At 38.8% G+C, this 12,612-nt stretch overlaps 1 protein-coding gene across 1 annotated transcript in view; it reads right to left on the reverse strand.

Moving 5' to 3' along the window:
- Nucleotides 1-224: 224 nt before the first annotated feature.
- LOC137654590 (glucose-6-phosphate isomerase-like) overlaps nucleotides 225-12,612 on the reverse strand; it is a 68,314-nt gene continuing 55,926 nt past the window's right edge. The window contains exons 8-10 of the mRNA XM_068388357.1: nucleotides 12,238-12,421; nucleotides 1,499-1,770; nucleotides 225-646 (exon numbers count right to left, since the gene is read on the reverse strand). Of these exons, the coding sequence (XP_068244458.1) occupies nucleotides 526-646; nucleotides 1,499-1,770; nucleotides 12,238-12,421 (577 nt within the window). The 3' untranslated portion in view covers nucleotides 225-525. The remainder of the gene's footprint in view (nucleotides 647-1,498; nucleotides 1,771-12,237; nucleotides 12,422-12,612) is intronic.

A 12,612-nucleotide genomic window follows, 5' to 3' on the forward strand; every position in this document is an offset into this window, starting at 1 on the left:
ACAATTTAAGATAGGTTTCTTTGATATAAATAAATGCATTCACTCATATTCAAACATACTGTAATATAAATCCTATTCAAATTCAAACGCATTACAATTCCCTTCATCATTACTGCATTGAAATTATTAAAAATAATTATTGCCACTGATTCACAACACTGTAGCTAATCTTACATAACTCCTAAAACATATACACTTGCAGCAACCAACGTACTTCTTTTATCATGACAAACAAATTTCTTTTATCATGACAAATAAAATTAAAATACATCACATCAATTCTAAGAAAACTTAAATGCAGTCTTTTCCTCTAACATAACAAAAATTGTTTATTATGCCCAAGCCCTTCTAATTCTATTTATGCTTTAAAATTTGGTGGATAATGCTAGTAAAATCTTTAGAATAACTTTCTTGGTATCACATATGCCCAAACCACCACAGCACTGTAGCAGAATGAAAATTAAGCTTAGTAAAAATATCACCAGACTGCAATCATAAGAATGCCTACACATTGCACACTAAAATTTACAGATGATTTTTAATGAAGTTAATTAGACCATTTGTTGAAGAATCATGAGATGAAACAGGACTCTTATCTTGTAATTCAGGTTCAATGGCTTTTGCCAGCTGTTTGCCCAACTCCACTCTGAAAGCAAAGTATAATACAATAATAAGCTTTTGTAAATTTAAGAATGGATCAATCCTTATAGCTAGAACTATCTATTGGGTATACTTTTATTTGATATCAGTCCCATATTTCACAACATAAAGAAACTAATGTCAAGACGATGTCTTTACTCGCAATTACTGTAAGGTACTGTGCTAATATGAAAGACCTTTTTTTCCTACAAATGACTTCATTATCAACAGTCATTACTGTAAGGTACTAATAATATGAAAGACCTTTCATTTCTAAGAATTACTTCATTATCAACAGTCATTACTACTCACTTCATGTGACTACTGACAGCAGAGTTCTAAAAAATTTTCAATGAGTATATTTCCCAATCATGCCAGTACACACAAACAGCTGCAGAATGCAGTCATGAAAACAATATAGAGATATAATTTATACTATTCGAAGGATGGTAAAAATACCAGAATAAAATAGAGCAAAGATGAATAATACATAGTAAAATGGGGGGGGGGGTAAATTAAACAAAAATTCTGCACATGTGATATCAAAGACTCACTTGATTTCCACTGAAAAGTGTTCTGCACTTGTGATATTAAAGCCCTACTTAATTTCCATTATAAAACAAGTAAATGGGTGCAGCACTGTGATATATATTTCTTACAATATTTTCTACAAGCAAATTTGGCTTAACATTCAAAGGGGATCTTTGACATTTTCTAGATTGTTTCTTAAATTAAATGTTTTAATTCACAGCTTGTGGATGTCCCCTAATACTGTAATTCAAATGAATACCTTAACATTTCAAAACCTTCATTGGGTTTAAAGTAACTATAGCAGAGTTTAAGGTAAAAATGTACTTACCCCCATTGATCAAAGGAATTGATGTCCCAAATCACACCTTGAGTGAAGATCTTCATTTCATACATGACAATAAGGGCACCTAGGGTGAATGGTGAAAGCTTTTCCACCATAATAGAATTAGTTGGTCGGTTGCCAAGAAAGACTTTGTGAGGTAGAATGCGTTTTAATTGGTCTGCTGGCATATTTGCTTTTTCTAACTCTGCTTTTGCCTCTTCTTCACTCTTCCCTTTCATGAGGGCTTCTGTTTGTGCTAAGAAATTGGCAAGCAAAAGCTGAAAAGTATAATAAAAAAATATCATTCAGTGTTCTATCATGAAAGATGTACAGCCTTCACATCAGCTGCCAAGTGTTGTGAAGTGGCTGGTCAATATTACTTTATACTACTATAGATACAACAATCAATACATTTCTATTAAATATGACAAATTCGTAGATAATTTGTATTTTTCCTAACTATACGGTAATCGGGTAGTTGAATCAGTAGAACTTCAAAAGTTCAAAGTTGGAGCAAATGTTTTTATGTTGACCAGGCTGGCATGAGTCTTTTTATAGTTTATATATGACATATCTGTTTTGACATTACAGTGAACCCTCGTTTATCGCGGTAGATAGGTTCCAGACGCGGGCGCGATAGGTGAAAATCCGCGAAGTAGTGACAGCATATTTACCTATTTATTTAACATGTATATTCGGACTTTTAAAACCTTCCCTTGTACGTAGTACTGTTAACAAACCACCCTTTAATGTACAGAACACTTAATGCATGTACTACAGCACCCTAAACTAAAACAGGCACAAATATTAAAGGCGATTTTATATCATGTGTTTCCTAAACACCTAAAAAGCACGATAAAAAATGGCAACCAATGTTTTGTTTACGTTCATCTCTGATCATAATGAAGAAACAAACTCATTTAGTGTACACATATATGTATAGGTTAGTTTTTGCATCGATTATATTGATTATACAGTACTGTATGTTGATTTTTTTATTACCAATGTTTTAGTTTACGTATTTTTCTTAGGACTTCCAAATGAAATCTTTTTCTTTATGACGCCGCCTGAAACGACGGCGTGTACGCTCAGTAAACAACCACGCTCAGAACAAACAAGGCATTTAACGCGCATGATGATAGTGATAAATAATGATACAGTACATACAGTATTTACAGTAAAAGCATTTACAAAATATGTTACCTTACAAATATAAATTATACAGTACTTGTACGTAGCAAAGCAGGAAAACAATTTGAGAGAGAGAGAGAGAGAGAGAGAGAGAGAGAGAGAGAGAGAGAGAGAGAGAGAGAGAGAGAGAGAGAGAGAGAGAGAGAGAGAGAGAGAGAGAGAGAGAGAGAGATTGTTTTACGTACGAATGTAAATTTTAAACAAAAAAAATATGATAGGTTACAACATGTAGACTTTTAAAACCTTCCCTTTAACTTAATGCATACAGTACGTACATTACTAAACTATAAAACAGGTTAAAGTAAAAAATAAAGATTGTTACTGTACTCACCACGAAAGAAGTTCAAGAAAAACTTGAATGACGATGGCGATGAATTTGCTGCACAGTAGAAATGATGATGATGAAGCTGATGATGTGTTCTACTGTGCAGTCAATGATAGTATTTTACGTCTCTTCAGACGGAGGTGTCTTTTCCTGGGACACCTCTTCAACTTCTTCAATTTCTTCCGAAGGCGTACTAGCAGGAGGAACTGGCTCTTTTTTGCGAGGCTGAAAAAACATTGTGATCGGAAGTTGTTGCCGCTGCTTCTTTTTTCGATCCAAGAGCATCCTGTAGGGAGTCGTGATGTCATCCCTGTAGGGAGTCGTGATGTCATCAACCTTGTTGCAGAATTGCATCGAGCGAACCATATCCTCGTCCCACTCTTGTAACATTTCTTTCGCCTCCTTCATATGGTTGCAGAACTTGGCAAGCCGTTCTAATGTTAAGCCCGTTTCTTCGACATTTTCTTGGGTCTCTTCCTGGGTACCCTCACTCTCTTCCTCACTTGCCGATTTCGTCAGGTCTTCGAGGTCTGCGTCAGTTAGGGGCTGGGAATGGCAGTCCAACAACTCGTCGACGTCTTCAGTCGTCATGTCGCCAAACCCGTCACCTCCAATTATGGCAGCCAACTGCACAGATTTCCGTATTGCAGAGTGTTGGATTTCCGACGGAGTAAATCCCTTGTCGTCGTAAACAATATCGGGCCACAGCTTCTTCCAGCTCGCATTCACGGTTGCAGGTTTCATCTCTTGAAGTGCCTTTTGAATATTCTGCAGGCACGTGGCTATGGTGTACTGCCGCCAGTACGCCTTCAAGTTGAAATCTTCATTCTCGTCATCTTGGGCAGCATCCACACACGCAACGAGGTCCGCCAAGGTATTCTTCGTGTAGAGGGCCTTGAACGCCCTGATAACCCCCTGATCCATCGGTTGAATTAATGACGTGGTGTTGGGTGGCAGGAACTCAACCTGAACGCCCTCACGCGACAGGTCAGTTGCGTGTCCACCAGCGTTATCCATAAGGAGAAGGATCTTGAATGGCAAGCCCTTCTCTAAGAGATATTCATGGACTTGCGGGATGAAACACTGGTGGAACCAGTTGGAGGTCAGCATCTTCGTAATCCATGCTTTTTGATTATGCATCCAGTACACGGGAAGGAGATTCTTATTTTTATTTTTCAAAGCGCGAGGATTTTTCGACTTATAAATAAGCCCCGGCTTTAACAAAAATCCAGCAGCATTGCCACACATCACGAGGGTAACGCGATCCTTGAATGCCTTAAAGCCAGAGGCTTTGGCTTCCTCTTTGAACAGGAAAGTTCGCGACGGCATTCTTTTCCAAAACAAGCCGGTTTCATCCATATTAAACACTTGTTCCGGCTTGTATCCACCTTCAGCGATAATGTTCTTGAAAGTCTGGTTCACGTAAGTTTCAGCAGCGGCAGTGTCAGCGGAAGCAGACTCCCCATGCAGGGAAACGCTTTTCAGGGCGAAGCGTTTCTGAAACTTCGCGAACCATCCTTTGCTTGCGGAAAAACGTTTCTGAGGCTGGGAATCAGTGGATGTCCCTGGTTGAGGATCATCTGCATCATCATCATCTTCAGCATGGTTGCCGTCGTCGTCTTTAGGTTCCTTTGCAGCAAAATTCTCATATAAGCTCAAAGCCTTTGTTTGGATGGTGTTCGTATCCAACGCTATGTTCTTCTTCCGGCAGTCGGCAATCCACACAGCTAAAGCACCTTCCATGCGTACGATCGTTTTATTACGCGTTGTAACGACTCGCTTCGCTGATCTGCTAAAGGTGATTGCAGCAGTCTTTCTAATGTTCGCCTCGTCCTCCTTGATGTAGCGAACGGTGGATTCGTTGATGCCAAAATGGCGGCCGGCGGCCGCGTAACTTCTACCATCTTTTAACATGTCGAGAAGCGTAACCTTCTCAGCTATCGTCATCATCCTTCGGTGGCGTTTAGGCTCACTACCAGCCTTACTAGAAGCAGAACGCTTGGGAGGCATTGTAACAGAAAGTTCAACAAAAAGTTCAACTTAAAACAGTCGCACACAGCACAGATTAAACTTCACAAACTTAAGAACGTCTACTCAGCAATACGCGGAAAGAGAAAGTGAACGATCCAGCCCCGCGAGAACTTTGATGCTGCGGGTAGAAGATGCGGGCAAAACACCAATCACAGGCTAGATAACAAAACTTGAGTTTTGATTCGTCATCTATCAGCGCTTGAACCAATCACAACCCGTCTTACAGTACTATGGTGCGTTGGTTACTCATAGAAGATGCCCCGCGCATACTGAACGTACGTAGATTAAGTACAATACCGTAATAATAATAAATAATGATAATAATACTGTACAGTAATAATAATAATAATAATGATTAATAATAATAACAATAATAATTTTATTAACAACAACAACAATAATAATAATAATAACAATAATAAAAATTTACGTACGCTATTTTACGCCTCTCTCTCTCTCTCTCTCTCTCTCTCTCTCTCTCTCTCTCTCTCTCTCTCTCTCTCTCTCTCGTACGCTTACAGTATTCGAAATGTGATTTTTGCAACAAAGAATATTATTGGATGCAGTACTGTACTACGTACGTATACATACAAAAGATTCATGGAAAAGAAGCACATCCATTACAGTACACACCATTCTAATATGGTATGACTGCATCTGATTTGCGTTTCATGTTCGATTTAATTTTACTACGTACTGAATTATCGTATGATCACATTCTCTTTTCGTGTTTTATTTCTTTCTGTGCTGAATTATATATCATATGTAATGCAATGAACAATCAGTAAGAGCAGATATTACTAATTACAGTATTAATGGAATTACAGGTAACAAAATATCGTATTTGGTTGTCTTCAGATTTCGCGGTATTTTCGAATTTTCCGGAAAATCCGCGATATGTATATATATATGGGTTATGGGAAAACCCTGCGAAGTGGTGAATCCGCGATTGTCGAACCGCGAAGTAGCGAGGGTTCACTGTAATAGTTTATAGAGGACATATCTGTTTTGACGTGGTTACTGTTTTTAGAATGATTTATTGTTAACTTGTTCTCCTCATTTATTTATTTCCTTATTTCCTTTCCTCACTGGGCTATTTTTCCCTATTGGAGCCCTTGGGCTTATAGCATCATGCTTTTCCAACTAGGGTTGTTGCTTGGCTAGTAATAATAATAATACCTTTCCCAGACACGACCAAGAAGGTTTTTCTTGGTGATGCGAGAGGCTCACACAAGTACATTGCCATAGACATGATCCTAGACTGTATCTTTGCCCTCTTGAGGGGCCACTGCTGGGTCAGAAAACCCATTGACGGTACTCATGCAGGCGAAGACCTGCCAGAAGGCATGCTCCGACTCCTGCTCTGCTTCCGATAGCTTAGGACTAGCAGCTCTGGATAGATGGTTGTCACTGTCATCAAAGTCATCCACCAACGAGACATTTCGGGGTGGGTCGGGGTCCTCCCTTGCACGATGGGTGTCGCTGGAGGGTTAGGAGATGATCATTAAGGACTTAAAGGAACGTCTTGCGAAGGTCTTGATGCCCTTACTGAAGACTTGGGCAAAGTCTTGGTATCCTTTGATTCCTTACGGGGAGGAAAGAACTCCCCAGGAGAGAAGGAGAAGGATCTTCCTTTCGTGCCTCACCTGCTGAGGGAGAGGTGTCCTCTACGAAGCACTGGCAAAAGGGGGATTGTCCAATGGGCAAAGGAGAGCCAAAGAGACGTCTCTTAGCCAGAGGAAAAGCAGAACGTTTGAAGCGTTGAGGACAATCACACACTCTTCGAGCTCGGCAAAGATCTTCCGAAGGAGAGGACTACTCAGAAGGAACAGATGTCTACAAGACTTTGGGGTCTCTAGGAGGGATCTCACTCTAGGACGAGAGAGATGGTCACCCGCAAGCGAGATCTGCTTCGGACTCTGCTCTGCCCCCAACGGAAGACTCGGCTTGGCGTGGGGGAGAGCGTAGTCTTTGACGACGAAACTGCCACCGCTGCGATGAGATGTAGCTGTCAGCAATTTTTCCCCGCAAGCGGGAAGGTTGCTAGACAGAAGCTGATGAAGGGAAGTTCTACCTCGTATGGGAGAGCAGCCCAACACCTGGGGAGGATAGCTCTTCCTCGGAAGGGAAATTCGTCCACACCCTGGAGGTGGACCTCCGGGCAGCACTCTCGGCTTCCTGTCAACAAGCAATGTTCAAGTTGAAGATCTACATTGAGCGCTACCACTGAAAAGTAGCCGAAGCTAGTTCCTGTGTTCACTTCGAAGGAATCACCCGACTGGAACACCAGGAGCAGCCCAGTATGACACTGCTCTAGTTTCTGTGCCCTCTTGAAAGGGATCTCATCTTTGTAAGGAAAACGTTGAAGTCAGCATGCTGATCAGAAGCTGCCTTAGGCGCAGAAGAATAGGACTGACGGTGCAGGAACAGCAGATTACACAGGAACAAACGGCTCTGTTCCCTACGTTGGCTGTCTTGGCTGAACAAAGAAGCACGGCATCGCTATCTTAGTAATAGAAAAATTATGAAAGAAAAAACTCCTCGGGAGGAGCACCTAATCCGCGGATGGGAAAAGTGTCCCCCGAGAGTACAGAAACATACAAAGGACTGCGCACTTCCTTCACCAGCTGACATCGTCGGGAGGAGAGCGGCAGTGTAAGAACTGTAAAAAATTAATTACAATTAATCAATTCAGCTGACAAAACAAACTACTCAGGAGAACCACTCAACTCTCTGGTGGGGAGGGGGCTCCCAAAGGGGGAGCAGCCAAGCTAAAGGCTATGCACTCTCTCCGCCGGCTAAGAAAGGCTGTTGGCCCATCGCCGCATGAAGGAATACAGCACTGAGAGCTGAAAAAGTTAAATTACAAACAATTATTATTTCAACTTAATGAAGAAAACCATTTGGGAGTGCAACCTAACCCACGAACGGGAAAGGTGTTTCCTCCCTGAGGATCTGCCAGCCACCAACGTAACGATGGAAAGTGGCATTGTCAGTGAGAATGAGCAAGACCCAAGTCAAGCTCTGTGAAGGCCGCAAGCAGTTATCTTTCAAGAACTCGTAGAGGTAGAGCAACGTTGATATCTAACCGGAAAAGGAGTATCCAAATGATGATGATTCCCCTGTGGCAGAGGTTGAGTCACTTGGAAGGCCACCAGCCTACAGGTTGTCCGTCGTTCAAGGGGGGAAGATCGTAAGGGAAGGATCTCTGCCATTGAGAACTTGCTGTATCATGCTATCACACAAACAGCAACTATCATTGTAAAGAGAGCTCAAAATATATATAAAAACAAAATATATATAAAAACATTAAGAATGTTTTCATATATATATATATAAAAAAAAAACATGAGGTTAAGAAAAAATTAGTCGAATGGCCACTAAGTTGAAGAGGGGAGAGAGGCAAAAACAAAGTGGGGTTCAGCACAGGTGTGTGAGTGAGTGGGGTAGTTATACCCCCAACCCATACTAGCTACCAGGTGGGTAGTTAACCCTCGCTAAAAGTCTAATGGCTTGTTTTTCAGCTTCGCCAAAAGTAATATCCCTTATAAATAGCGTTGGTTTGTGTTAGTGATGGAACAATTTACAATAATATTAACGGGGAAGGCCGAGAATTATTATTATCACTCGCTAAGCTACAACCCTAGTTGGGAAAGCATATGCTATAAGCCCGAGGGCTCCAACAGGGAAAATAGCTCAGTGAAAAAAGGAAAGACAGAATAGTGTGCCTGACTGTACCCTCAAGCAAGAGATCTCTAACCCAAGACAGTGCAAGACTACAATACAGAAGCTATGGCACTACTGAATACTAGAAAACAATGTTTTGATTTTGGAGTGTCTTTCCCTTAGAAGAGCTGCTTACCATAATTAAACCCTCTCATCTACTCTTACCAAGTGGAAATAGCCACTGAATAATTACAGCAAAGAATAATTATTCAATTATCTTATGTCAGGTGTATGAGGAAAGAGGAGAATGTGTAAATAATAGGCCAGACTATTTGGAGTATGTGTAGGCAAAGGAAACATGAGCCGTAACCAGACAGGGATCCAATGTAATACTATCTGGCCAGTCGAAGGACCCAATAACTCTAGGGGTGGGGACAGTATCTTAACGGGTGGCTGGTGCCTTGACAATCCGACTACCTCCAGATAAGTGATATCTTTGGGTATTTGTAAGATTTAGTTATATATCTGTGAATACATGAGATACATTAATTCACAATTACATATATAAGCGTGAGAGCACCAGAAGCTATAAGAATTTAAAAGTTATTTCTACATAAGGTATAAAAATATTGAAAAATTATAATGATGAAAATGAACCCTGAAATAACTTGCGCATATTTTATTAAGATATACAGTATGTACAGTGAACCCTCGCTACTTCGCGGTTCGACCATCGCGGATTCACCACTTCGCGGATTTTTTCCATAACCCATATATATACAGTATATATATATATATATATATATATATATATGTATGCATGTATTTATGTATATATGTAGGTATGTATATGTGTATACATATAAATATATATATATATACACACACACACACACACACACACATATATATATATATATATATATATATATATATATATATATATATATATATATATCTAAAGTAGGAAGATGTGATGTAGTTCTAAGGGAAAAGTATGGGAAATATGTCTGGGTAATAAGCAAAGCTCTACCTCCAGTTTGTTTCTACATTATGATCAGAGATAAATGTAAACAAAACATTGGTTGCCATTTTTTATCGTGCTTTTTAGCATGTTTAGGAAATGCATGATATAAAATCGCCTTTAATATTTGTGCCTGTTTTAGTTTAGGGTACTGTAGTACATGCATTAAGTGTTCTGTACATTAAAGGGTAGTTTGTTAACAGTACTACGTACAAGGGAAGGTTTTAAAAGTCTGAATATACATGTTGAATAAATAGGTAAATATGGTGTCACTACTTCGCGGATTTTCACCTATCGCGGCCGCGACTGGAACCTATCTACCGCGATAAACGAGGGTTCACTGTAGTTCAACTTTCCACGAGATATTTTTTTCATCAGAAATTCATGAACATTGCTAACTTTGAAACATTGATTGTAGAAGATATATATCTGCTTACAATACAAAGTTGAAATATAACTACAATACCCTTTTTTATTTGAAAGTTTATCCAATAAAGTACAAATGTGAGAACTTGTTCTCAATAGCAGTATGCAGAAAACAAAACTATAAAAGTAATGATGAACAACTGATATTAAGAAAATATGTATAGACGTGTGAAATATTTACTTATATGATACATTATCTGCTAAAGTTAGCATATATTAGTGTAAAAAAATGAAAGAAATAGTTTTGACAATGTGAATAAATTGCTATTAAATATACTGTACATATAGCTTCAAATTATTTTCATAAAAGTTTTGTGTGGGGGACGAGGTTCATTAGCTGACTAATGAGAATGACCGGCTATTTCATAAGCTTATCCTATCTAGTGAAAATTCCACCGGTGTACTTATAGGGCAATAACATGCTAAACTGATATACTATACAAGTATTCAGTGAATTATCTAACTATGCAACTATTAGGTACATAAAATATATTGACCCAATGTGATGGTTTAGGTGGTGACTAATCTATCAAGTTTTTCATATGTAGGTTGTGTAAGAAATGCTGTTCGACTTTTCTACTAAGGTGCTGTTCTGTATTTTCAGTGTTATATAAAGCAAGAATTTTTTGGAGGGTTAATGTGTTACATGGTCCCCAATAACATTCCTGTGAAAAGCTAGACCTGGCAATGCAATGCGACAAGAAAATACCAAAGAAATCTTATCTTCCCTGCACTTAGCCAGTTTACCAACTTGTATAGCAAGGACCCAACGAGTTTAATGAAGACCTATGGATTCAGGCTCTACTGAATCCATCACTGCACCTCTTATGCTGAAATACATAGGACAGAATGCCAAACCACTGAGAACCAATACTGAACTGGTACTGGAGTTAAGGCTACCTAGTCATTAGTATGTACTCTTTGCATCTTTTGAATTTGTCAGCCAATGTGTTAGGACGCTCTAGTCTGCACACTCAAAGTACCAGACCTGTCAGGCATCCTTTTCAACCTTCAAGTTAAAGGTTATTCGTTATTCTTAGTGATGGAGTTAATATAATAAATGTACCAAATTGTTTTGTCTCCAATTGTTTACTTTGAGTTTTGTCACTTGGCGTATGAAGTAACTTGGCTCTTTCACGATAGGATGAGAACCAGGAAAAAAACAGTCGAAGGTTAAACAGTTGAAAGGTTGAATGCTGTAACGGAGGGCAGAGGCATAGAAAAGGTATCAAGTACGGAGATAGCTCAATACCATAGTAACCACGTGAATAAAAGATTCAACAACATTTTTCTTCAGAGAAATTGCCTCACTGTATTGCAAATTTGGCACCTATAGGTTGCACAATATGAGTGCAGATCAAAGCGGATTCCATTAAAATAAGTACTATAAACGCACACAAAATGCCTTAATGTATTTCAGAAGAAAAAAAAAAAGGTCATACCTTGAGACTATCAAGAATAACTTAATAAACAACAATGATACCAATTTGGAGCCACTAAACAAAGCAATCCACAGACTTCCATAACCACCTGAGGAGAGCACATGTTTATCTTGCAGAGAAAAGAAGCAAACTGAAGATTGTAACCAAATGCTGGTGTATTAAACCAACGAATATGAGAAACAATATCAAGGTTTATTCAAAATATAGGTAAAACTAAATTTTCTATGTTTTTCTTGCCTAAGATTTTGTTTGGAGCACAACAGTATAAAAATACTGTGAAAGACTCATTGAAATAATATAATTTGAAATTAACCAAAATCAGCTAAATACAAAGAGAAAATAAGATTCACTTTAGGATGAATGTTGCTATTAACCTGATTAGATATTACAGGCCTAATCCAATATTTAATGCATGCAATAATGAAGGATAAAAAACTATTGTAAGGTGGATACAAATACATTACAGTATATGAAAAAAGTGAAAGCCTGAAACTTACTACAGTAATTTAAACCAAAATTCTTGGTTATAAATATGTTGCTGATTTTTATAACATAACTCATACTTAAACTTCAAGCATACAGTACTGTACAAGTGTACTTACTGCATCTAATTTGACAAAATCCCCATCAATACACTAACCTTGTGATGAAGATTGTCTGCAACTGGATTATGAGATACTGCAGGTGCTATGAAGTCAGCAGGAATAAGACGAGTTCCCTGGTGAATCAGTTGATAAAAGGCATGCTGTCCATTGGTACCTGGTTCGCCCCAGACAACTGGACCTGTGTTATATTCAACTTGACGTCCACTGCGAGTCACATACCTAAGTATTAAGAAACAGTTGAAATCACAAAACTAATATTACGTAAAGATTGGTTGAAAAAAATATTTTACAACCATTAAAACTCTGGAGTAAAGTTAAGTTAGTCCAGCCATGTGTAGTACAGTCAATCAGCAAATGTTGAACCATCATGGCAGTTTCACAATTGGCACACTAAACTGGCTGTGAATGTG

This window comes from Palaemon carinicauda, chromosome 15 (assembly GCF_036898095.1).
Source record: "Palaemon carinicauda isolate YSFRI2023 chromosome 15, ASM3689809v2, whole genome shotgun sequence".
Taxonomy (NCBI): domain Eukaryota; kingdom Metazoa; phylum Arthropoda; class Malacostraca; order Decapoda; family Palaemonidae; genus Palaemon; species Palaemon carinicauda.